Consider the following 26960-nt stretch of genomic DNA (forward strand, 5'->3'; position numbering starts at 1 on the left):
AGGGCTACGGTGGTAAGTTATACACGCGAAATTCTTTTTTTAAACTAAGCTGAGTATCTACAAATCTTTCAATTTTTTCTCTTTCTGTTTTCAAGTTTAACGTATAAGAATTCTCACCTAAACTGGTGTAACTCAATGGCATATCGATTGAATATTTTTCAGGTTTTCTTAACAGTTTCTTATCACTGCCGATTTTCCTGCCATTGGGTCGGTTAACGTATAACATTTACTTGGTGCATATGTTGATTCAATGGGTGAAGAGTTTTTCCACACGGGTACCTGGTGTCTTTTCAGACTTGAGGATGGTGAGATTTACTTGTTATATATTTTTCGTAACTGTTGCGGAAACTCGATTTTTTCCCGTGCAACAACAATCACCCGATTTCTTTACAGTTCAACGAATTTTGCGGTGACATGGTGGTATCGATAGCATTTGCTTTCATCCTTAGTGTATTCATTGAATCTCCAGTTATTGTATTGGAAAAAATTCTCATGAAGAATAATCAGAAATCAGAACAATCCAGCACTCTCCCGCAAATGTCTGATAATAATGGGAAAGCGAAGGAGGATACGATGCTAAACATGACGGCGGCATAATTCTTATTATAAAATTTTTCTCTAATCGATCATCCCGGGTGCTTTCCGGCTACTTTACGGGTACTAAAAAATTTTTTTTTAAATGAAAATTTACCAGCAATCCATGGTTTTCAAATGTCTAATCGATCTTCATTTTCGTTTGTTGTATTCATAGCATTATTGAATAGTCCATTGCAGTTTCGCTATGAAAATTTTTTAAGTTTAATTGTCATTCGACAAATGAATAACCAATTCAGGGACAGGACGCAGTAGTGAGTAAAACCACCATCGGATATCCCCATTACACATTATCGGTTTTAATTACATGACCGAGATGATTTAAGAAGAGGTGGACTGTTAAAATTTCACAGCTATATGGTTGATGAAATGGAAAAACCTTGATGTAAGAACAATAATAATAAAAATAAAATGTTTTTAATAACCGTGCAGTTTTTAATTGTATTAGGTAATAAGTGGAAAGTCGAATATTTCAACGCTTTTATCAACAAGCGTAATTTGATAGGCAGAAAAAATTGTTACAATTCATTTCAAATCTGCATTACATATACCGCCGAACACGTACGTGCGTTCATATAGGTATAAGCCCGAGGTTATCTGCGTCGACCAAAGGTAAAGGAAACGTTTCTAGTTACAGAATTGCTGAGAATGCAAGGAATCGAAATGAGTTGACGACAGCGGACTGATAGTACCATCTTGTGATGAGTACTGTAATTTTGAATATGCATATATTACATGTATACGTAAGACATGTTGCGTCTAGAACTATCGTATTACTTGTAATTTTCCATCTATTTTCAATGAACGTATTTTTGTTTGCATTGTTTCGCGGTCAATTTCATACTTTGAACCCGATGTGTGGGTATCAATTAGCCGCGGGCTGCTCTTAAATTACGTGACGTATTTTAGAAGGTGGAGCGTGGGGGCTCAGTAAAGCGGGTCTTCATCACATAACGCCGTTTCTTGCGTTTTCGGCTTTTCTCATAAAAGTTGAATTTATTCAATACTCGGTTCGTATATAGCCGTATTCGTTTATCGATAGTTGAGTCTAACGTTCATTTCAAAATTACCCGAATTGTGCTGAGGATGAAGAGAACATAGATAATGTTATGTTTTTAAACCAGTATCAAGTTATCTTTGGAAAGGAGAGGGGTCAACATTATTCAAAAATGACGTTACACATTATATGACCGGCAGCTTTCGTAATTATCACTGTAGAAAACATAAGAATGAACCACATTCCATAAACCCATAAACTCGTGATATAAAAGCGTACGTGATGAAATAGAATCAGTGCAAAGAACGTTGGAGTGAAAATTTTTTCAGAAAACACTCACGAATTATCACCTCCCTCTTGAGGCTTTATAATGAATCGACGAATCACGTTGTGTGAATTACGAAGCGCGGTGTAAATATTATTATTCAATGTTTTTCAAAAGAAAAATTCACCCCAAAGAAAGATGATGATAGTTCGTTCTATGACGCGATTTGAGAAAATGATGAAAAAAATTCGTCAACTTCAGATGCTCAAAACTGTATGAATGAATACACGGAAAAATACAACTTATTTCGGTCGTAATCGGATTCTTTAACCTTAGGAATATCTAAAACACATGCTTTTAAAAGTAAGTATCCATCTGAAACACGAAAAATATTAAATTACTTTATGACGCTTTCCGGGATTTTTGGTAATTGCGGCACGGTCGCGCTTGAAGTCGCTATGACGCCTTGGCACTTAAGTGGTTAACCTAAACATGACGTTTGTTAGTGTATTGATGATGCTTGTGGAAACACTTTAACGAAATTAAGTATTCTGACATAGTTCCACTGCCACTTGCGGTTGGACACAACATTTATAATGAGCTGTGTCCAAAGTTGTGTCATCCCACCAAATTTCAAATTTTAACTACCATTTGCTGTAGTCTGAACGTACCGATCAGTCTTCCTGAAAACAACTAACTGTGAAGGTGAAATGTTTTCTCATCTTAACTTACTCCTGGCGGTGCTGTTCGTCACTTCGATACAAAGTTCGGGCTTTGCATCTATGGATCATGGTACGGACAAAAGTAGGGTATGGGTTAAAAGGATTGTTACCTCTTCACGACGGCCATGGATAGAAGGTTTCAAATCAGTTGTCCAAACCTCTGAGTCTTCCTGTGCGGATGAAGTCGCGGTGTTGATAAAAGCCATCGAATCCGGCCAAGAATGGGCTTTGCAAAGTAAGAAACAAACCAATTCTGAATGTCAGGTATGAAGAATGCTCCGTTATCGTAATAGCAAACGATCTTGTTTCTTTACAAGTTGTGGTTCGCCTCATAAAAAATGTATGCACCTATGTATAATTATGCATTTAATAGTGATTCTGTTCCCTATAATAGTGCTGGATGCCTCGTCGAGTTTTCAGTCGGGACTTATGAGAGGAAACTTTAGAGATGTCGGAATGTACGACGAGTGTGTCGAAGTCAATGAGCGATACAACAACTTCAGTATCCGGGGTAAGCACTGCACGGTTTCGCTCGGTTCGATGTCTCCCACGTCACCTGCGGTTGATGGTATGGATTATCTTCGTATTTTCTCATCGCTTTGTGTTCCATCGGCGTGCAATGAGACTCATGTTGAGCAGATAATTAATGCCACAATCATGAACACACCGGCTATCAGCGATCTAGAATTTGAAGTTAGTAAAGCGTCCTGTGCGCAAGTGGGATCTGATGATTTGAATGCTGGAGAAATTTACACGATGTGAGTTGACTTTTGACATAGATTTTTGAAACCAGTCCGATTTGACTATGAAAGAAAACGGTGCATTGGTTTCAGAATTTTTTTCTCGGCTGTTGTCGTGTTTATGATTGCTTGTACCATCTGTGACATTGCGAGAAGACTTAGGCCGACAGAAGCATCTAGTTCATTGGATTCTTTGGCGAAATTCTCCCTCTATACCAATGCACTCGCTGTGTTAAGCACGAAAGTGAAACCTGATACGCTGAGATCGGTCCAAGGTCTCAGAGTTCTAAGTATGTGCTGGGTTATACTGGGTCATGGATTCCTCACTTTATTCATCAGGCTGGTTGTCAATACGTTCGAAATCGACGATGTAAGTTCAACTGTACACTCAATGTAATAGTGACCACAATTGCTCTAATCATCGAAGGCTACTTTGTCGGCAAAGTGATGCGAAAAAAGTACCTTCATTATCATCCCAATAGAGTTCGCTGTCCGGAAGTGATCACAACGTGGAATACTCTTCAAAATGTGCGATTTGCATTATAGTAGAGATGATTATTAATGCGTAAATAAGTTTACTCAAAGAATACAAATCATCTACCGTTAGTCCAAGCAAGTCAATAATATTGTCACAATCGATCCGCAGTGGTTGAATTCATGGACATCTTTGTACATTGAGGCGGCGCCATTTGCTGTCGACACCTTCTTTCTAGTGAGCGGATTTTTCACAGCTTACTTGCTTCTTAAAGCAATGAAATCGGGAAGGCGAATTAATTGGCCAATGCTCTACCTTCGTCGTTACATCAGGTGAGTTTTGAAAACGTTGATTCAAAATTATGGAGTTCAGCTTACACCGTATATATTGCAATGCACTTTTTTGTTCCACAATTCATTCAGGCGTAACGTTCAACATTGCATGTAGTCAGGAGCTATAGATGGGAAATTTTTATGTTTTTCATAGACTCACGACATCCTTAGCGGTCGTTATGTTGTTCGTTTCGTTACTTGCACATCGCGTTGCCAACGGCCCTCTATGGAACACTTTGCTTAATACAGGCATACAAACTTGCCAAGAAAATTGGTGGGTCAATTTATTGTACCTTCAAAACTTGGTGAATGTGGAACGATCGGTGAGTACAGCTCCCCGCTTTTACTAAATCGATATATTGTTAGATTTGTTGCGTTGAGAGGTCTTATGAAGTGAGAAAGTATTGATAAACCTTTCAACACGCATATCCAAAAACGTATATGAGACACCGTGAAAAGCGTGGATGTCACTCATCAATGTCAATGTGTCTTTTGATCGCGTACAAAGCAAAAGTAGTCCTGGTCCATTGTAATAAATCTGATTACCTCGTGTCTATGGGGTTATGAAAAATTGCAGTGTTTACTGCACACCTGGTATTTGGCTGCCGACATGCAACTCTTTTGGATATCTCCAATTATTGTATATCCACTTCATCGCTGGCCAAAATATGGAATCCGAATACTTGGTTTCTTCCTTCTTGCCTCGATTGTCACACCACCCGTTGTTCTAGCTCTCAACGGTTACTCTAATAGAATATGCACCATGCGCGTGGATCTGGGGTAAGTGAATGCCAATGAAATACGTTGTTCACTGAAAAGCAGATGATCATCATAATTATTTGCACATCAGAAAAGCGGTCGTGAATGACTTTTACAAGTTCTACATGCCGACTTACAACCGAGCCGGCGCCTACTTCGTAGGAATGCTCTTGGGTTACGACGTAGTGAATAAGAAGAGGCAGTTAACGAAGGTATTTTAGGAAAAGTTTTCACAAGATGATAAACTTCGATCATATTTTGACGATCAAGCGATCGATTACGGTCGAAATATTTTCGGATTTTCAGGTGAACGTATCGATCAACTGGCTTATAACCTTTGTTCTTCTCCTATTTTGCGCGTGCGCTACTCATCTTAACTACAGTGATAATTTTGCATATAACCGCGTATTGGAAGCTGTATTCGCCCTCACGTTACGTCCATGCTGGTCGATTGCCATGGCTTGGGTCATTTATGCATGTATTCACGGATATGGAGGCAAGTATCGATTTCATTGCTCGATCAAAATGTCTGCGCTAAAGTACAGAACACCGTAAAGTCTTTGCCTGACTCTAGTAAGGAAGTACAATTCATTGATCAGACGTAAGACTTTGTTGACAATATTTCAGGTTTCGTTAACAGATTTTTGTCATTGCCGCTCTTCTTGCCTCTGAGTCGGTTGTCATATTCCACATATTTGCTGCATTTTTTGATTCAATCTGGAAGGAATGCTGTCGCACGGACTCCAGTGGCGTTTTCAAATTCTTTAATTGTGAGTTTTTCGTTTGAATTTCTGTTTTTTCAATCTGGACATTTGTAATTCAACCCATCTGTTTGCAGTTTTATGAGTATTTTGCTGATTTGGCGCTTTCACTCATCGTGGGTTTTATCTTCACCTTATTCTTCGAATCTCCGATGGTTGTGCTAGAAAAAATGTTCGTTAAAACCAAATCAGAGTCTAACCGAGTTACCCTGGTACAAGGTACGAACAAGGAACTGCAGGTCAAGGAACCAGGAATTGTAAAAGAATCAACAAAGGAGGACTGATGTGCCGTTGTCTGTCTAGTGTTATATTTTTGGAAACATTATTTTGACAATTGTTAGTATTAAACAATAGTTCTACACACCCTAGTTGTAGTTCTATCCAATTTCAATTTTTCCGTGTTCAAAAAGTGTTATGACATATAAGTATCTGTATCTGTACATGAATACGCGAGTATGGATTATTTGTACTAATAAGAATTATCCATTAACTTGAAATTTACGCATCGAGCCGATCGTGGTTATAGTGAGCCTTTACGGACCGCGTCAAAAATCACTTATTTTGACTATTAGCAAAGCTTGCGCATAACTGATGTCAAAATATCACAGTCAATGCAATTCTATACGCAACGCCGAATATAAATATCCAAAATAATGTTTCTTTTACGCAACGATAATGCCAAGAAATTGAATCACCACTTATTGCGGAAACACATTCCCTGGAGTTATTTTCGAATGAAACCAAAAAGTAATATATAATAATGAATATAATAGTAAAATTTTGAAGTATGAAAAATATGGAGACATACTGTTGTAAAATTTTTGTTATTAATTGAATCAAAATAAATTAGGCATTAAATAATAATTTAAAATGGAAATTAGGTTGAACATGCTTTGATATTCTTTTTTTTCTTTCCTCCCAGCGGCAATAAAAAGCAATAAAAAGTTTTTGAAAATCCGTGGACGTGTTCGGATTTTATTCATGTTTTAAATCGGTCTTTCTGTTCGTTAAAACTGTTTGATTTTGCACCAGCAGATCTTAGGATTTAAATTCATGTCTCAGTTTCATATAATTCGCCAATTTAGGCACAATTTTGAGGGAATAGCTCGATATAAACGTTCTCATTCTGTTGCGTATTTAACCGAGAGTTTAGAGAGTTTAGATAGAAAACGGCAGAATACAAAACACAAAACGCACGTTTTAAAGATACAAACAAACCGGCGCGCTGAGCGCTGAGCGAACGGGGATGTAGCTAAGCGTGCGGGAATGTGGTGAGCGTGCGGGAATGTATAAGAGTATACGAGCGATTCCAAGATATATACGCGCGCCCCATCTCTGCGGCACTCTCTTCGCAATAACACGTGCGAGTGATACTTTGACGTTCTGGGTGGAATAAACAGCAGTAATAGATACCGGCACCGGATTATCGTCAGTGTTTAATAGTTATGATATGACGCACTTTGCCCAGAATTATTTGTGATCTGTTAAAACTTTATTACACGTACGGATCGAATGTCCGTGGTATGCTAACAGTTATAAATAAAGAAAATAACACTTACCTGAAGCTCGTTTATACCAGCAGCGTGCAGAATATTATGTACTATAATTATAATCATATAATCTGACTGTGGCTTTCGCTTAAGCATGCACTGATTTTTTCACGTTTTCCCGATATCGTGTCGTTGGAAAGGCATGGGGACTGTTCTGAATTATAGAAGCGTTTATACGCGTATGCATTTATGTAAATTTTAATGTAATGGGCAGATCGTTTAAGGTCCAAAAGCCAAGATGAAATCTATTCTCAGCTGTATTGTATCAGGTATTAACAGAAAAAAATAGTGAATTATAACGATCGCCGTTAAATGGTATCTGTATAACTACTTAATTGAAGTAAAAATATTTACTCGCATACACTGTTAGGTCCTCTTGTTGTCACAAAAAAGGTAATTGAACAGAAGAGCTTTCATTGGCTGTTTCACACCAAGCATGTTCTCGGTGGGAATGTCCTCCGAAAACCAAGTCGTGGGGATCCGAACAGGACTGTAACATTCACTCGCGAAGTGTCATTCCGTCTTAGTGACTCCGGTCAACTACACAATTGCACAATGTTCTTCTTTCGCAATGAACACTTGGCAGTATTAATTTGTGCTTTGACGGAAAGTTTGGTTTTCGCGTCTTTGAAAAATGATACAATAAAAATCGGAACATCGTCTACAAATATCGTTCCTTATTTACCAATGCGGTGGAAAGAAGAGATCAAATTGGCTGTACAATCGTCCGAATCTACCTGCGCGGTGGAAATTCTTGCTGTAATCCAGGCGGTCGAATCCGGCCAGACATGGGCCGTGCAAAGTAAGAGTGTACTAAATTATCGATGCAAGAGAGTGTCTATGAGCTTATGTAGGATTCGAATAGATGATTGGAGAAAAGTTAAGACATAGAATCGTAAAAATGAATTTCAAATGAAGGAATCGATATATCGTTTGACGTCTTTCGAGTGAACATTGATCAAACGTGAATTGCTGAATCCAGCAGAAATGAAACATTTTTTGACATGTTATCTACATGTTCCAGTATTTCAGTAATTTTACTAGCATGATGCGCGAATATTTACTGTTCGGCGGTATTTTTTAATTATTACTGATGTATAGTCTCGACAAATTTTAGACGCTGTCATGGATTTTAAAAACACATGTTAATTTATTAATTTCATCAATGCAAATTTACGTACTCTGTTGGGACGTTGTGATCGGATTGCAGTGCTAGATGCCTCGTCAGGATTTGTAAGAGGTAACATTCTGGATCTCGGAACGTACGATGAATGCATCGAAGTCAATGGACAATCCGACAACGTCAGTATTCGAGGGAAGCTCTGCATGGTGTCGTTTATGTCGACCTTTCGCACACTTACACCTGCAATCAGCCGAGTTAATGATCGCATTTTCTCATCAGTTTGTTTTCCATCCTCTTGCAATGAGACGCAAGTTGAGCAGATCATGAATGCCGCCCTCAGGAACATACCGGTCCTAAGCGATCTTGGATTCAGCGTTACCGAAGCATTGTGCGCACGAGAGGAAGTCGAAGGTTTCTCCGTTGGAACATTATCGACGATGTAAGTTTACACGGCGAATACGGTTCCAAGGTAACCCCGTGTACGCTAGAAAATAACCAGTAAACGAATTCCAGAATTTTCGTAGTGGCAGTTGGCGTATTTTTGATATTCTGCACTGTCTGCGATTTCGTGAGGAGACGTAGACCAGCAGAAGCATCTTCTTTGATGATTAAATTCTCGAAATTCTCCCTCTATACAAATATACTTGAAATGTTCGTCACAAAAGAGCTACCGGCGATCGAAGGTATGAGAGTTTTGAGCATGTGCTGGATTGTCATGCATCATCAGTCCTTCATGTTTCTTCTGATACCGACGGTCAATCGGGCGGACGTGGATAAAGTAAGTTGTACAATTCATCTCATTGTAAGAACCGGATGATATCTTGTCTGCATTATGATGCGATCTTAGTTTAGAATACTCTTAGAAGTCTACGGCCTACGTTATATCCGACAAACTTCACCCCTTTACTTACCGGGTAACACCGACGTGTAGGATGGAGACAGTCGAGTAAATAATTTGTAGTTAGACCAATCGGTAACGAATCGTTTATAGCTTGATCATGTATAATAATCTTCAGTGGTACAATTCATGGACATCTCTTTACATCGAGGCGGCGCCATTCGCTGTCGACACTTTCTTTCTAGTGAGCGGATTTTTAACGGCTTACTCGTTTTTCCTAGCAAGAAAATCGGGAAAACCTATTAATTGGAGGAGGTTTTACCTTCATCGCTATCTCAGGTCAGTTTTCAAAACTCCATAACACTGCATCAGATTCCCGATCCAAACTCGATTCAGCCTACCGCTTTGAATCTAGCTGGGCTGTACAGACCATGAACCTCCATAAATCGCTCATTCGGTATATATGATTTATTTTCTCTTACAGATTAACCCCATCTTTGGCTTTCGTCATGTTGATTTCCTCGTTTCTTGCACGTTGGAATGAAAACGGTCTCATCGGGGGCTCGTTTGTGGCTAGAAGCGTAGAGAATTGCCATGAAAATTGGTGGGTCAATTTGCTGTACCTTCAGAATTTTGTGAATAAAGAGAGGATGGTGAGTAAATTTGCGTGTTCACCGAATCAAACACTCACTGCATTTCAACTTTGTAACAATTGATCGCTTTCACTTGACGTATAATAATACACGCGACCAACAAACGTCTAGAAGATGCTTCGAAGAATGTACCCGTCACGATTCTTTTATTAACCGAAACGACCACTGGCTGAGAAAAGTCCCACGCACATCGGCAAAGTGTTTGTTTTTACAACGATACCGAAATTTGCTCCCCTGTGGCCAGATTTTCTCACACACATTTCCAACCACGGCAAGATTTTCTCTTCACGGTCAATTAATTTTTCTTCAAATTGACGGACTCTTCCCTCGTATCGCTGTTGTTTGAATACCGAAATCTACTCAACTACTCACTTCTGGTCGTCACCGTGTCTAGAACTCGACTGAAAAATCTGAAACCCAGCGCGCGTCGCTGCTGCCCGATTGTGGCGCCCGGTTCCAGTGGCTAATTCGAGAAACTTTTGTCTGACAACACAGGGTCCGTTACTCTTACACCCCTTCCACATAATTTAACTCAAATCTCTATACTTAGGTACCGTAACAAACATATTTTCATTTTCTGATTTTATCTAAGCATTTTTTCCTCTGTATTAACATGAACCTGAACATAAATTTTTACATTTTTTTTTTGTTTTTAATAAAGTTGATTTTCATCAGTTAGTGACAGTATCATTTTCACGTATTCGAATGTAGTTGAACCTTTGAACATCGTGGAATTGTGTGAAATTTCAGTGCCTCATACATAGCTGGTACTTGGCAGCAGAAATGCAACTGTTTTGGATATCTTCGATTATCATGTATTCGCTTCATCGCTGGCCAAAATACGGACTCCGTCTACTTGGCTGCTTCCTCGTAATCTCTGTTGCTATACCACCTGTCGTTTTAGCTACCAGCGGCTACTCTAATAGACTTTCTGCTGTGCACTTTGAACAAGGGTAAGTCAATACTGTAATATATACTATATCAGAATAGTTTGTTGAACAAACAGCAAAATCGTTATCGTCAATATTTTCTACTACAGGAAAATTGTATCGGAAAGTTTATTTAACTTCTACATACCTACTTACAATAGAGGTTTTCCTTACTTTCTGGGAGTCCTTTTGGGTTACGATGTCGCGAATACGAAAAGGCAGCTGACAAAGGTTATTCGGATGATTTTTCTGGAGATTATCAATTACATCCGTACTCGATTAGCGTTCGAGTCCTACTCGTTAAAAATGTTTGCGTTTCAGGTGAACGCAGCGATCAGTTGGATCATAGCTTGTGTTCTTATGCTACTTTGCGTAGGGTCTACTCACTATATCTACAACACTGATATTGGGTACAACCTTGCATTGGAAACTGTGTATGCTCTTACGTTACGTCCGTTCTGGTCGATTGCCGTTGTCTGGATCGTTTACGCGTGTACTCAGGGTTACGGAGGTAAGTAGATTCAATTACTTGATTGGAAATCGCATGACTCCGTGAATCCTTTACAATGCTTCTTTATCACGCAGGCGAATGGGAATCTAATAGCGAGCACGTAAATTTGCTGAAATTTCAGGACCCGTTACTGGTTTCTTGTCTTCGCCATTTTTCCAGCCACTAAGTCGGATCTCATATTCAATTTATTTGATACACGTTGGGATTCAAGTGATGAGGCTGACGCATGAAAGAACCCTTGCCTTTGTTGCCAACTCAACAATCGTGAGTTGAAAAGAAGCCCATTTATTCGTTCATTTATTCAACCTGCACCCAAACATAACAACCGAACTTGTTGCAGATTGAAGCTTATTTAACTAATATGGTGATGTCAATAGGGGTGGGGTTTTTCGTATACCTATGTTTCGAAGTCCCAGCTGCGGTGCTGGAAAATATTTTCACCAATCGCGTATTAGGATCAAACCAAGCCATACCAACGGAAGGGTTTGACAAGAAGACAAGGATTTCAAATGAGGCTGCAAAAGACAAGTGATGTACTACATTCTTCAGTTTTTACCGTTGTTATACTACTATCGAATATTATTCAGATATTTGCTGCTGTTAAAATATTTCAATCGAATTTCATTATTCTTTACTCGTCTATCGTTGTTTACGAACAATAAAGAGAATTACAAGAAATTGCCCGTTTGCAACTTGGTTTGTCGATTATTTTTGTTATTCATCGAGCATGCTCAATGAGTTTCGTATTATTAAAATGTGCGTAGGAAAATTTTTAACATAAAATTTATCAACAATCTAACAGAAATTACCAGAAGTACTCATATGTGTAATGACTTAACGAATAAATGAATAAAAATACAAGAAATATCAGAATTTTATTAAAGAAATGATAATTATAAGGAAAATCATGATATTCTGAATGTGGCCTAACTTTGTGCCTCGATAAACAAATCGGTTTTCGCCCTACGAAGAAACCTGCAAGACCTCTCTTTTGTCCCACATTTCCTCCCGAATATAATGCGTGTTACAAGATTCGCCTGAGGAAATGAGCTCTCAGACCGCAAACAGTAAAATACTTGAAACACTGTGAAGGATTGATCTAAAGAGATAGGCATGGGATTAAGAACATAACGTCTTAAAAAAAAAAACAAAAACGAAATCCCAAAAAATTTCTTCTCACAAGTGTTCAGATGATAAATGAATTTTTGTGGACTTCGATGTTCGTGTGTGAACGACTGCGCAATTGTTTCGAATTTATCCTTAACAATTAATATGTGAACAGATACCTGCGCACGATGTGCACCATCTGCATACGATAGGTTCATGTCAGTGACAGAACATCGTCGTGGAACAGAATTCCGCTGAAGCGATATCTTGGTACGAGGTCGAGCCGGAAGTGGAGACGTAACAATTTGTTGGATCACTAAGAGCAAAAAGCGTATAATGCGATGTTTGGCGAACAGATTTCGGATCTTCGGACATGAATTTTCTTGCAGATGCATGAAGTTACCTCTATATTGGGATGAGAATTCACCGTGACAGATAAGTATATTTCGAGCACCGTGATATGCTCTTCGAGCGTCGCGACGCCCCGGGTGAGGTACGCCGAGGAGTGGGGAAGCGGGACCGCGTGGCGGGCGTCGCGGCGCAGACGCCCTGCGTCTTGATCTAGCCGTCGCGGAGCAGCATTCAAATGCTGATGCTAAATAAAACTCATAGCTGCTGGGATGATGCCATATGCTCTAATTCTGTGGGTCCGTCGTGTAGCGACCAGTCGGGAACAGCTTGGTGGTTGCGCTTCTGGGAGTTTAGTTCTGGTGTGTAGTTTGTGTGATCGGTCCAGCATTAAACGGCAGAGTAAGTCGCAGGGTAAACACAGGGCCAGCGGGTCAATGCAAAGGTGATGGAGCTATGACTGCGCCCGCCATGGGCATGGTTCACCTTCTCCAAGCAGGCTGCGGAGTTCAGCTGGCTAGGATTCTGTTTCTAGTGTTGGCGTTGGCTTCACTACTGTTTCTGATCCCGGATGGCGTGGGTGCGTTCCGTATTCGAGACGGCGGCGGCTCAGCTTCTATCGAGCAAACGCGAACCTCGTGCAATCCCCTCTTCGGCAAGTGCGCTCAACATAAAACGTCCGGATTGTCAGCCGCCACCTCGTCGTCCCCCATAATCGGGTTACGCAGGAGATTCGAGGGTGCAACCGCATTCCCGTCACGTCCGACGAAAAGTCAACCACTTGTTGAAGAGTCGGGTGAAGTGCGTGACAATGATCGAGCACATGCGGGTGCTTCCAGTTACGTCAAGTCAAAGTTCGAAAAAGTGGCAAGTGTTAAGGTTCCGGATGTCGTTAGAGCTCAGCTCAGGAATTCCGCTGTGACAAAAGCTGCTGCCAGTGGTTTTGCCCGGAGTAGCATTCAGTCGAAGTCTTACTCTGGAAATTCTTACGAGGATGACGATGGCACGATAGAGACTGAGGAGAACGAGGATGATAACGACGATAGCGAAGACTATGATGAAGAAAATGACGATGACGATGAAGATCGCGATGACACTGATGGCGAGGAAGAAAATGACGGTGAGGATGAAAATGAAGACGAAGACGAGGATGTCGAGAACTATTCCAAAGATGAAGAAGGAAGTCAAACAGAATCGGAAGAAGAGATTAAGGATGACGAGGCCACCAAATCCAGTGAAAATGAGGACGATGACGAAGATGCTGACTATGGACGAATAAAACTCGAAGACGAACAGGTTCTCGGCTCAAATAACGAGGATGTTGAAAGTACTGAGTCTGTGGAAGATAAACACATCAGAATAAAGCACGAAGCTAAAATTGCGAAGCAGGATATGCCAAGTGATAAAATGAGCATAAAAGTTACTCCTGTGCATCACATGTGGTCCACTGAAAATAGTACAAGACAGAGCATTGAAGATATCGAAAAATTAATAACAGCAGACAGTACGGGACAAAGCAACGAAGATATGGAAGCCGCGGCTAAAACCACACGGAATGATGACGGAGCCAGTGATCAAGCTGCAGTGGTGGATCTCGTTGAAGAAAATGGTGATAAATTTCTCGCTCAGGAAACAGAATTCGACGGGACAACTCTGGATGCTTCGAAAATCAGTGTTAGTAAATACTCGTCCAGTGAAAATGACGACGACGGCGATCAATCAGAGGTGAAAAAGGATGACACAGGTAAAGTCGAGGATGTGGTTATACCTCCGCCACGAAAGCTTGAACGTGTCAGACTTGCCGACAAATCGAAATCAATGGAAGTAGTTCTCGGTAGGTCGATTGAAGACTCGTTTGAAAAAGCTGCACCTCAAAAGGTTACGAAAACTGAGCCTCGACAGGTACAGAAAGTTTCGAGCGACGCAGAGAAAATCGAAGTCCTGAAGCCAGCGTCCACCGGTGAGCAGAAGTCGGAATCATTGCTTGTCGTAAAACCATCAGAAAATATCAGCCTACCTCTCGCCTCGCAAAAGACGAATGGAACGGTAAAAAAAGGAAAGAACAAAGCAGGACCCAGGCAGCCCACAAAGGAAGCCAAGCCACCGCCCCAGCCACTGGCAAAACAATCCGAAAAGTCCAAAGTCAAGGTCCCTGAAAGAAAATCAGATCGGAAGTCAACTAGTGAGTATAATTAACTGTCGATGGACGTGATTGTCACACACCTTATCCTTTTCCGTTGTAACATGCCTCTTGAGTGTTGTAGAGTCAAATGCTAAGCCAAAGAAACGGATGGAGGCCTCCATCACTCTATCGGAACTGAACGACTTATTACTGACCACACCGTCATTTACGCCAAACTTTACCGCTATAGAAAACCCCGTCTGCCAGCAGCACGGAAAAATATTTCTACGACAACTTCGTGGATACAAATTGTGGGCCTTGCAAAGTGAGTTTACGTATTCGATTTGTAATGTTTTATTTTGTTCGTCTCGTTGTAACGTGTCGTCGTACGCAAATTTTGCCACCTCAATCGCTTTTAGTTTATCGGCCAACAAGTGAAATAGATTTTGTTATTTTCCGAGGATTCTTTCCCAGAGAATCATCATGTTTTACAAGGTATTCAGCAGCCGGTATTTCTCGGGGTCGTCGTTCGGCACTTAGCCAAGGTGGCTACCGTTATCCAATGCCAATAGAGTTGGAATTGTGCGAGTTATTCTCTGATGTTAATTCAAGACTGAAGCTTTGTGCTTCGCTCATGTTTGAATATTTTCCAACTCCGGAATAGTAGACTTAAACAACAACGAATACGGCTGATGATTTGAAATTCACTTACAGTGTTGGATTCGAGCGCTAAAGTGCCATCGGGCTTGTTACGCGGTAACATAAATCAGCTGGGCGACTTTGACCAATGTCTGGGTGTCAAGGCGTACGTCAAGGTCGATGAGAAGACGGTTAAGGTCCAGGGAAAGTATTGCCTGGCAACTATTGATTTGCAGGCGACAAGACACGACACGAAAATTCCTGTGAACTTTATGCAGAGCCGAGCGTTCCTCAGAGCCAGCATGAACGGGGTAAGCCTAGGAGATCGTAGCGCATCCATTACTGGTGGCGTGTTGTAAGTCTTAGGAGGTTTTCAGCCATCGCACTTCATTCCAAGATTCACTACCGCTAACTGGGCACTTTGTGTTCCGGCTGCCTGCTCACCAGCGGACGTTCAATCGGTGATAAAGGACGCTCTTAGCGCTTACAACGAATCAATGGGACTAAGGTTTTCCATCGGTGTTGACCCGGATTCTTGCTACGTTAAACAGAAGGCGCAGCCGTACTCCAAGGAGACAGTTGCCATTTTGTGAGTAAAATTTTCTCCTGAACGGTAAAATTTTAGTTTCATCTCTTCGGCCTGGTTGTTCAGCGTTACTTCGTGGATATAAAATCGTAAAAGCTGAACCACAAGGTCTGTTGAGTTTGAATTATTAATAGCTTTAACAGTGTAATCCATGGCTGAAGTATCGCGTGCCTTCCAGCCAGGATAAAAATAAATTCACGCATCTCAAGTGAGGATGTGCACCCACTGATGCCACGTAGGCTGCATTCGTTGTAGAAAGCCTTGGCCTTGGGCCGCATTTATTGCTGTAATCATTTCTATTCCCTTTACTAGCATAAGATCGCATTTGATTATCTTCATTTTCTGATACTATTTTATGTCTGCAGGTATTTTTACGCGATGACAGTGTGCCTGGTCTTGGTTGCGACGCTGCGTGATTTTTTCCTCACTTTCGACAGGCCAGGTAAAGTGATGATTTCGTACCACCTGGCGAATAACTACCGCATTGCGTTTACCACGTGGATTGTTTATTGTGTTCGCAGGCAGCTATTCCGAAAGAATTATAATGGCATTCTCATTGCGACGAACGACGACGTTACTACTGCAGGATTCCCAAAGCGGGAACGATATCCGATGCATACATGGTATCAGAACGCTGGCGACAATTTTACTCTACGTGGCTCACAAACTGATCCCCATGTCCAGAATACCTTTTGCAAACAGAATATCTTTAACTGAGGTAGACTTTGATCGCACTCCTTATCTTGACCGAGTAGCTTTATGATTTATCATAACTTCTGCTATGCTCAGGTGGCCAATAATCCGATCAGTTCTATTCTAAGGGTTTCGCTCGTATACACGGACTCGTTCCTACTTCTGAGCGGAGTTTTAACCGCGTACAACATGGCTAAGGAATACAATAAACGTGGGGAGATTCGATGGTTCTGTCGATTTGTCACCAGGTTCATCAGGTCCGCAAGAATTTGATCCGGAAACGGAATAATCGTATTGTATAAAATTTTTGTACAGTATTTTTAGAATGGTTATTTTAGGTTAACACCAGTGCTTCTGGCTGTGGTGTTTTGGTACGCGTTTGTCATGGAGCACGTGGGATCTGGACCACAGTGGAACAGCGTTGTCAAGAGCAACGCTGATCTCTGCAAGAAAAATGCCTGGACCAATTTACTTTACATTCAAAATTTCTTGCCATTTGAAGAAATGGTGAGTTAAATACCAAAATTTAAATACCAAAAAATTATTATACCTTTCACTGTTCATAACCAGTAACTGATATATCAACTACCGTTACAGTGCGCCACGCACACGCATCAGCTTGCTTTGGACATGCAACTGTCTTTGATAGCCCCGATGCTGGTTTTCTTCCTCTACAACAAACCAGTAATCGGTATCCTTGTTATACTTTTCCTGCTACAAGTATCGGCAACTCTCCGCTATCTGGCTACGACGAACAACTATTTATCTTTGGTTATTTTTCACGGAATGACGTGAGTGAATTCTCTACCTTTAACAAATTGGGATGGAGCTCTATCTAATTATCATTTTCAGGCTGAAGCACTTGTACAAAACGGCTAATTTGACGTACGCGCTGCCATTGCACCGAGCCACCCCTTACCTTTTTGGTACAGCACTTGGAACACTCATGCATTACACCGGGAAGCAAGTTCGAATTCACAAGGTGCATCATTAGCGAATTCCGTTGTTAAGTTTTTTCTTTTTTGCTCACTGAACGGATTAATCACTGTTTGCAGGTACTTGTAATTATTGGATGGGTAGTGGCTGCTGCCTTGGGATTCTGGTCGTTATTTTCCCCGTGGAGATCGGCTAGAAGAGATTACACTTATGATGTTGAGGAAGCAACTTATTATGCCGTGGTCCTGCCAGTGTTCTGGGCCATTTCTTTATCGTGGGTTATATTTGCCTCGTTTACCCAAAATGGAGGTTTGTAGGAACTTACGTAGAAATTGGTATTCGTAACGGGTTTCGCTGGTCAAATGTGTTTTGGTGATCAACTGTTAGTCTCTTCTCACTTGCAGGAGTATTAAACAGATTTTTGTCCCACCATTGGCTGGTGGTATTGAGCAGGATTTCTTACTCCGTTTACCTGACACAATTTGCGGTATTCTTCTACAACGTCGGAATCACAAGGTATACGGCAGAATTCCAACTTCATAGATCCGTGAGTATTTTACTCATTTGTTCTTTGATAACAATAGAAAAACTTCCCTTGAACTGACTATTAATGCACCAGTCTTCTAGTATTACTGTAGTAAAAAGTGTTCGAATTTTGCTTGCAGATCGATTTGTATGAAGCAGCAGCCGTTATCAGCGTGTCAGTGACATTGACGCTGCTTCTGGATTTGCCTATGCAAGAAGTAAAGAACGTGATAATGGAATTCACAGATGGATTGACGGTGGATAAGGTCAGCAGCGTGGATAAGGCTGATGAAAAAACGACTGAGACTGAAAACCACATATTAGTAAAACAAGTAGAAAAAGACAGCGCACTAGCTGACGAAGAAGTCGAGTCCACTGGCTGGGATTGGCAAAAGGACATAGTTTCGAGCAGGAATATCGAGGATGAATATCTAGATGGAGAAGAAACACTTGACGTTCAGACATTCAAGAATGACCATCCTAGAAGAAAATCATTCATTAGACGCAACGCGGAGGAGGAAGAGGAAATTCCCACGTGGGACTGGATACAAACCCCTGTTAGAAAAATACCAAGACGAAGCAACGACGAGGACAAAGAAGTGAGGAGGGAAAGGAGAAGCCTCAGTCGTCAGGAAATATTAGCGAACGACTACGTAGATGAACCGAAAACTCTAAAGAGATCTTCCGTTCAACAACCACGGGACGAAGATGTTTGCAGAAGAGATGGACGGTCGCAGCCTAGAACTTGGGAGAGTAGAAAAACAATGGTACAGGATCTAGAGGAATCGTCAAGGAATTTCAAACAGAGAGACGATTCATTCTTGAGAGCTGGTGACGGCAGAAAGTCAGACCTCAAGGATCACGAAGTCCTATCGAGGGAGTCAACGAAAGGAGAACGACCTTCATCGAAAGATACTGATGGACTCTCGGCTTCAATGTGGAGACCGATAGAGCAGCCATCATGGGAATACGTGAACAGAGAGCGTTCAGCCTCTCAGAGCGCGAGAGATGGGAAAAGAACAGTAACGAAAGGTTTGGATGGACAATCATCAGCGCTCAGATCGTCGACGGGATCTTTGCCACGTGCAAGTGATCTCCAGAGAAAAGTACTGAGTGATACAGAAGAGCCGACATATTGGAAGAAGAAGCAATTACCGGCGAAGGTCTTGCCGTTGGAAGAACCGAGGGTGAGTGACGAGGAGAACTGGGAATACGAGCTGCGGTTACGAAGGCAGAAGATAGGCAAGATTTTGCCATCCGATGAAACTGGAACTGCGAGCGAAGAGGAGGACTGGAGCATGCTGAGGAGACGATCTTCAGCCGAAGGTAAAATGGCTCTGTTGAACGACTCGTCAGAAATAAAAAGTTTCGGCGCTTGGAGTATCAGCAAAGTGCCAAACACGACCTCCGATGCCTATTCACACGAGCCGAGCGAAAGTGAGGAAGAAAATGCGTACGATGTTACTAGAAATGATTATCGCGAGACTAGACCTCCATTCCGAGAACGGTACGACACCCAGAGCGAAGATGAGACGAGCTGGAACCCGTCTAGGCAACAGTCACGCCCTGCCGTAAGTCCAACAACATTTGTAGATGAGGAAAAAGATCCGTCGAGCTACGATTTTATGTTGAAAAAGGTAAGCAAACGGACGTCGCTGCAGAATCTAGATAGAATTTCGCAGGAGGAACTGGAAGCGGAGGAGGATACTGGGTGGGATTTTGTCAAGGAAGAAAACGCTGATATGAGCGACAGCCAGACCACGTCAACTGGACTTTTCAAGCGGGCCTCCATTATCAGAAGTCAAGCGAGCGAGGAGGACCCGGAATACGTATTGCCAGAGCGGCCGAAGCTTATTGAGCAGGAGCAGGAACATCCCTTCAAAAAGGCATGGCAGATGCAGAAGTCCAGGTCAGAGGAAGATGGCCCAGTAGGATTCTTAGTCAAGGATAAAGACGCCAGACCGCGGTCAGGTGGCTCGGAAGGACGAAAAGATGCTCTGCAACAGGACGAGATTAAACGTGCCAGGCCATCAGCAGGAGGACAGAACGAAGACCTTAGTTACTTTGGAGGCGATGAAGCGGAATCGACTTCAGTCTCATATCCTGCTAGTAATAGCGGTGATAGTGCTAGTCTGGATTGGATTGAGGATGAAGAACGCTCCACGGTTAGTGGGCTTGAGGAAACTGAGTTGGAGTCGACAGAGTCCGCAGAAAAAGACGCGGAGTTCCTGACTGGAAAAAAGGAACAAATGCGGTACTCGGAAGAGGCGAATTGGGAATGGAATCAAGAGGAGACTTGACGGATTTGGGCTGTGGTATTGGGCATATGTTATAACGGTGGCTGAAAGACAGTTAAATACGTACAGCTGGTGCGAGATGAAGAATGAGAAGATGAAGAATATGCAGAAGAAGCAGCGGGGTCCGATTTACCGGAAATTATTCCGTACGTCTGAAGACGGGGACTCTTAAGTATCCCAATATATAGACAGGTCCATCATCACATTAGGGTATAATACATTAGTGGAAATAGATATTTATGTTCTTTAAAAGTACGGTTTTATTTTGTATCAGGCGTCTGTAGTATTGGTATCTTGGCTCTCATTTTTCCTGTCGGTATTTGCCTTTTGTCTCCCTGAAATGATGAAAATATACACACCATGATTTCAATATTAAATAAAGTAGTGAATTAATGCATTTCCTTTCCATATACGTTTCGGAACTTGACAGTATCTGCAAGTTCTCAAGTTTTAGTAACTCACCTCGTGGCAAAAAGAGTTTTTCCAGTCTAAGTATTGGAGATTCGCACGTCATGGATAATACCAGAGCGCCAACGAACGTGACCACCCAATGGGCTGCGCATTGTTGACACTGTAAGAAATATCATGAGTTACTTTCGTAACGAAGCTGAGTAGACGAATTTTGTTTCCAATAGTCACAGCTGTGGAAAATACTACTGTTTACCAAAGCAACGAAATCTAGGTACTGTGGGCTCCGAGTGGAAGCCACGTTCCCTAAGACGACCACTCCATTCATCAGGTAAGCGCAATAGGTCAAACGACTGAGGAGTAAGAATGGCCGCCACTGGAGTATCTTTGCCGCGACACCTGTAACGATAAAGAAAATAATACTTTATGCTTTTGCCGATTACGGTGATGTATCGTGAAGAAGGTTCGAAAGTACCATACCTCCGTTTTTAGTAACGCAGGCTAAGATAACCCATCCTGTACCCAGACTCCAGAAGACTCTGTGCAAGGACGCGTAGAGTGCAGCTTCGACTGGCTTGAAGTTTTTCAGAGGTCCATAGAAAATCACGATTGTGAACATGGAGCCTATGAGAGACAAGCTCGCGAACAGCCATCCGATTGTTACCGTCGTCTGCGAGGTGAAGAGCAGGTGTTCGTTTGATTACTTTGCACGGGTGGAAAAATTAGCAGAGATTTCCACGACTTGAATGTGGATAGAAACTCACCGATGACAGTTTGTAATCTGACAGTCGTATTCGGTGTACTACGTATCCGAAAACTAATCCAAAGCAGTACGAGCACGCCCTCATGTGGGTTTTGACGTAGCTCGTTATGAAAAAGTAATTTGTTGACAAGTCCGACATCTCGCTACAGGGAATGACAAATTATTACTCATTGGCACGGGTAAAATTATTCTTGACGTGCTGGTATCTTGCCATGAGAAAATAGCTGAAATTCAATTCTTACTCGCTGTAGACCAGTAACGTCGGGTCCAAGTTGTGCGTTAACGTTATGACGAATGGTATGATAACTGACACAGCTGTAACCGCCGCTAGAATGAACTCTCCAACTTTACGCCATTTGTGCAGGGGATAAATCACCAGTGGAGCAAGCACGAAGAGCTGCGTATCGACGGACAGGTACCAGGATTGGAACATGCACTAGAAGTGTAAAGGCGGTAATCAGACAATCTTCGTGCGAATAGAAGCGTTTTATCTCGTTTCAACTGCAAAGACAAAGCTAAGATACTTCCGATGAGTGTGTCGCGTACCAATTGGTCAGTTTTCACGTAATTGTTGATGTACAAAATGTTGGACCACCATGAAGCCAGGCATCGCTCTTGTTCCAGGTAAACGCGAGACCACATTGGACCAGAGCCCAGTTTTGAGAACCAAGTCATGTAGAATCCAACGACCACGAAGTACGCCGGTGTCAATCTGATTATTGGCATATTTTACAAGTAAATTTGGGAAGAATTTTTTCGGGTACTAATCACGTATGAGTGCTAGGGCTGTAATGGATGTATGTTACGAGTAATAGGTTGCCTTATGTAACGTAGAAGATATACGAAGAGGAAGTTGATGGAGTATCCTTTGTTGAGTTGATTGAGGACGAGGCTAGTGATGAGAAATCCACTCAGCAACAGGAACGTATCTACCAAAAGAGGGTTGTTGAGGAATACTGCATTTTCCACTTTTGTCACAGCCTGAAATAGCGAGATTCCATTACGGCAAGGTGAACTTGGATGATAATTGTATGTATATATAATCTAATACTTACAACTTGCCAAAATTTTAGATTCAATACAGGACCGCTGATGATAAATATCAGTGAGTGTCCCGTGATTATTATCAGCATCGCGATCACCTTGATACCAGAAATACAGCTCAGATCTATCTCTTCCATTTTCGGACTGCTGTTCAGTTTTCTCATATTCAATATCACAGAGAATCCCATGAGCGCTTCGGGCAGCATACCTGAGAAAATAAAAAATAAACAAATTTAAACTTTGCTAATGCGTTCGTCTTATTAGCCTTTTTATGATATCGATTACATACGTGAGTAATCGAAGTCGCGTAGATGTAAGTTGAAATCTACTCACCTTCCGGTATATTCTTTTTTCTTATAAGATACGTTAGGTGAAACGCAGTTCCCGCAAATAGGAGGAATATCAGTGAGAATATTAACCATCTGCAAATACGGAAAAAGATACGTGTACCGTTCATACAGAAATCCTATGTACATATATATGTATACAGATGTGGGTAATTGCAATTTCAAATTCGGAGTTCATTTCAAGTTCGAGCGTGCGGCGCATAATGTTTCATCTTCATAAATAATAGATATTATACCGGTGTCAATGTATAATTAGTTAATTGAAAATGCACTGGAAGCCACAGCGCTGTTGATGAGTAAAAACTCATAAGCCTACAGTTTTTGTTCAGCCCAGGCAGGAATATGATCAGGATCCCGCAATTCAATTACCGATGCTGTTTTCGCAGGGTTTAACGAACGCCAAGATGTTCTTATTCGAGGTTGAACGGTATGACACGTAGTTGAGTTATCGGTTGATTATCAAAATTTATCAGGCTATTTGTATTCATTTCATGAGAATAAAAAAAAAGTTAATTAGATACCAATATAATACATAACATTGGTAACCAAGCAGCGAGGCTTCGAGTGAGGCACAAAAACGCTCGCATATGATAATAAAGTATAATTTAATTTCTGCAAATCAATATTCAGAGCTGTCCGTTAGTAGTAAAAACATTCTTTTAACACTCCTGCTACGTTGATTATAAGTAGGTACTAACGTCCACTTATGCAGTTAGTAGGATGAAATGGTCTGCAGTCGGCCGGATTTTAGAACGTACCGAGGTTTATTGATTTTGTCAAAGGAAGCCTCCTGGCGGTGTCTATTTTGATGTCTTTTTCCGAATTGATACGTCTAATTATCACGGATCCCGCGAGCAGTTCGATTGAAGATAATCTATGTCCCGAATCATTTATCGTTTTCAACATAATTGGTTCGGATAATATTGAATCAGCAAAATAATGCAGGTCGCTTCCGCGTACGTTTCGATGTTTGAACAAGCCGAGCTTAGTTAAATTTGTACAAAACTTCGAGATACCGCGAATGGTACAGGTGTAATGAACGGTTTGCATAAGCTTTGAATAATTTCGAAACCGACCGCGTCTATTCGTTGAACGCTACTCTCGGTCTTGCGCAATTTTTAATTTCGGTGACGCGGTTGTTTGCAAGTATGTCGCCGTCGTTCACTCACGTGTAAGCAATGTCCAGATTGTTGTAGCTCTCAGACGTTCTCTTGTAGCAAGAACCCTCCGGTATCCTTGGCGTCAATTTCAAACGAGAGCCGCTGAAGGCTACCGCCAAAACGGACCGAACCACATCCTCCACGTCTTGGGGTTCGCAAGCCGCTGGTACGCAGATTCCCCAATAGAGTTTCGTCACCACAACATCGGACCTCTCCAACGGAGGCTGGTGATTAGATGCAAATGTACTGTACTGTCTTAATTCATCAAACTAAAGAATTTTGCGCAGATTTGCACTTCTGTGTTATAATAATAAAAACAAAAATTACACCATTCCTAACCATTTCTTGGATCAATTGTTCACGAGATGTGAAAAATAGTAAGGAAGAAGATTGATGAAAAAGTGACGATGAAATGGAAATTCGAAGGCAACGGAAGCCGAGGACGAAACTGTGCCCAGATTGGTTGTCGAATTGAATAGCGCACTTCATGTTTTTTATAAACAAACTGCAAATGTAAATGGCAAAAATTGGAGCGCGTTGGGCCTCCTTGAGTTGGCCCTAAGGACGAAGAGTAGTACTGGTTGTATAGCAAGGTGGGGGCGCTGACTTACGCCAAAATCCTTCCAAATAGTGCCATTTCGATTACGGTAAAGATCAGGCACGCCGATTCCCACCTCCCCGAGGCAATACTGTCCGTTGACCCCCAGAGGTGCGTCGTCGAGAGGGCCGATCTGAAGGCATTCGTCGAAATTTCCCAGCTGGTACAAGGATCCGCCGAGTACTCCTTCGGGAAATTTTCCCGACGCGTCGTAAACTAAGCAAGGGGTGGAAGATCTCGAGTCAGTAAATTTTTCCGAGTAGTCACGGAGCGCGTGCACAGCCGGTGCCGAGGTGTCAAAATAAACAGATATGTTAATTCAACGATTCGTCAAGTGTGTACTGTTTATTAAGGCGCGAATACGCTTTGCGGAGAAGTGACATAACGCGGCCGTAACGACCAACGCAAATTTCTGTGCTTGCCGCGACTTGCAAATTAGCCGGACTTACATCGCTAAATTAACGTTAAACGAGCCTTACACTTTACGGCCCATAACGTCAGGTTGTGAATTCCCGCCATCATCGACTTGCATTGATCCTTGCAGGCGTCGTTGCTTATCATGTCGACGGCCTGGCCCAGAAGAGTCAGATCTCTCGACAACAACGGAAGCATGCTTCCGCTGTCATTTTCGTAGACGAGCTCCACCTGGGCATCGATCTCCTTTCCGGACCTCTGCGTTTTCCATATACTCTCATCTTTCGCCCCGGCAAAGACAATCGAAAAATGGGAGACGGTTAGTCCCACTATTATAACTGTCCACGGTCTGACCGTAGGCATAGCTGGACTGTCTTGGTTTATACAATGTCTGATGAAAAGTGTTCTTTTACGGTGACTAGTTTATGTTTGCGCACCCATTTTAAGCACAATTATTAACAGGTGTTTCAATTCTCCCTTATACTCGGCACAATGTAGTTTCACGTAGTTTCACTTTCACCTTCGTTCGATTAATAACTTTTAACAACTGTCGCACCGCTTCTCCGTCCTTTTTTCACGTACGTAGATATTTCGTAACACTTTCAGCGCCGTTGCTTGAGTGCCGTTGGAAGTTCATCAACGTCCGGTACACGCGGCTTAGGTATAGAAATTGATGGAATTATTCGGGAAGGACATGCGTCATTCGATTGGCCGTCGATGGTTAATCACCTCTGAGACCTACACCTTATAATTATTATGAAAGAATAAATATTCATTTGTGATATTATGCCTCGCGCATTGGTCGATGATTTGAAAAAAATATAAATGTATACCTACAATAGTTACGCGAGTTCGATCATAGTTCGTAGACGGAAACACTTGCCGCGAATGCCAAACTCGTACTGCGAAGACTCGTTCCTTCCGCCACGACTAGTCGCATCGATGCTGGATATTTAAAAACAGGCAACTCAATACTAGCCGCTGTTTGTTTTGGGGATCTTCACGGCTAATGAACATGTGCAGATTTTTACTTATTTCAAGTAAATTCGTCTTGTTTCAAAATAATGAAGTAAAAAAAACAATTCTAAAAATCCGTTTACTTGTCTTTTAACACATTTATTATGCGGTTATTGAAATTAAATGCAACAAGTGATTATTATGCTTTGCATATTTGCAACGAACAACACACGCGCACCCGTTTTTAACAATGAATCGGTACGCGTAGAGCTTTACAAGTTTCGTCCGCGAGCGTTTGTCTACGGTCAGAGTCAAGTCTCACTTTGGGATTTGAGTCTGGCTACAGACATTGATTCTTCCCGGCGATCGTGATGTAACTGCTTGACTCGCCACTGAGTGTAGTGGTTGGTCAATTCGGAATTGTTTTGGCAATTCAGCAGAACACCGCGTTGTCGCAAAAGCACGACGAGGCACAAGCTGAGTGTGACCAGAGAGAAGGGAAACCTACGAGTTGCTTCTCGCGAACCATATAAACTCCCTACAGTGACCTCTAAATCGTTTTCATGTGCGGTGGGGGTAGGAAATCGTAATAGTACCGAGGTATCATTAACACATGGATATCTTTGAAGATTGGTGTTAACAGCCTTGCTGGTTCGCGCCGTTTTGCACTATTCATGCTTAATTTGACCCTTCCAACAAATTCTTTTTTTCAAGTGAAAGAAATTCTAGGTAATCAGCTTTACCTGGATTTCATCGTGGAATCGTAA

At 41.8% G+C, this 26960-nt stretch overlaps 4 protein-coding genes across 7 annotated transcripts; 3 read left to right on the forward strand and 1 right to left on the reverse strand.

Moving 5' to 3' along the window:
- Positions 1–2522: 2522 nt before the first annotated feature.
- LOC124308038 (nose resistant to fluoxetine protein 6-like) lies at positions 2523–6192 on the forward strand. The gene is made up of 10 exons (XM_046770350.1): positions 2523–2813; positions 2973–3336; positions 3412–3688; positions 3965–4125; positions 4280–4448; positions 4703–4905; positions 4976–5096; positions 5191–5380; positions 5512–5654; positions 5723–6192. The coding sequence occupies exons 1-10, from the start codon at positions 2567–2569 to the stop codon at positions 5927–5929; spliced, it is 2082 nt and encodes a 693-aa protein (XP_046626306.1). The 5' UTR covers positions 2523–2566; the 3' UTR covers positions 5930–6192.
- Positions 6193–7589: 1397 nt separating this feature from the next.
- Positions 7590–12385, forward strand: LOC124308039 (nose resistant to fluoxetine protein 6-like). 4 transcript variants are annotated; one of them, XM_046770355.1, is made up of 11 exons: positions 7617–7997; positions 8406–8497; positions 8598–8757; positions 8832–9096; positions 9335–9495; positions 9641–9809; positions 10560–10762; positions 10849–10969; positions 11060–11249; positions 11371–11513; positions 11590–12385. In XM_046770355.1, exons 2-11 carry the CDS (start codon positions 8467–8469, stop codon positions 11779–11781), a joined length of 1635 nt encoding a protein of 544 aa, XP_046626311.1. In that variant the 5' UTR covers positions 7617–7997; positions 8406–8466; the 3' UTR covers positions 11782–12385. The 4 variants fall into 4 exon arrangements, with proteins under 4 accessions (XP_046626309.1, XP_046626310.1, XP_046626308.1 ...); XM_046770353.1 differs by having other exon boundaries at positions 7590–7997; positions 8406–8757; positions 11627–12385; XM_046770352.1 differs by having other exon boundaries at positions 7604–7997; positions 8406–8757.
- A 589-nt stretch (positions 12386–12974) lies between these two features.
- LOC124308035 (uncharacterized) lies at positions 12975–20879 on the forward strand. The gene is made up of 13 exons (XM_046770347.1): positions 12975–14886; positions 14969–15151; positions 15541–15776; positions 15843–16054; positions 16417–16493; positions 16573–16769; positions 16841–17001; positions 17083–17251; positions 17342–17535; positions 17597–17726; positions 17800–17989; positions 18085–18227; positions 18346–20879. Exons 1-13 carry the CDS (start codon positions 13161–13163, stop codon positions 20503–20505), a joined length of 5778 nt encoding a protein of 1925 aa, XP_046626303.1. The 5' UTR covers positions 12975–13160; the 3' UTR covers positions 20506–20879.
- On the reverse strand, positions 20746–26695 carry LOC124308037 (nose resistant to fluoxetine protein 6-like). Its single transcript, XM_046770349.1, has 14 exons — positions 26074–26695; positions 25302–25980; positions 24836–25038; positions 24234–24448; positions 23051–23139; positions 22729–22925; positions 22494–22654; positions 22220–22385; positions 21916–22109; positions 21675–21816; positions 21391–21580; positions 21167–21309; positions 20965–21073; positions 20746–20837 (listed from the first exon to the last, which is right to left on the reverse strand). Exons 2-14 carry the CDS (start codon positions 25597–25599, stop codon positions 20773–20775), a joined length of 2172 nt encoding a protein of 723 aa, XP_046626305.1. The 5' UTR covers positions 25600–25980; positions 26074–26695; the 3' UTR covers positions 20746–20772.
- Positions 26696–26960: the final 265 nt, after the last annotated feature.

The sequence above is a fragment of the Neodiprion virginianus genome, chromosome 6 (genome assembly GCF_021901495.1).
Source record: "Neodiprion virginianus isolate iyNeoVirg1 chromosome 6, iyNeoVirg1.1, whole genome shotgun sequence".
Lineage (NCBI taxonomy): Eukaryota > Metazoa > Arthropoda > Insecta > Hymenoptera > Diprionidae > Neodiprion > Neodiprion virginianus.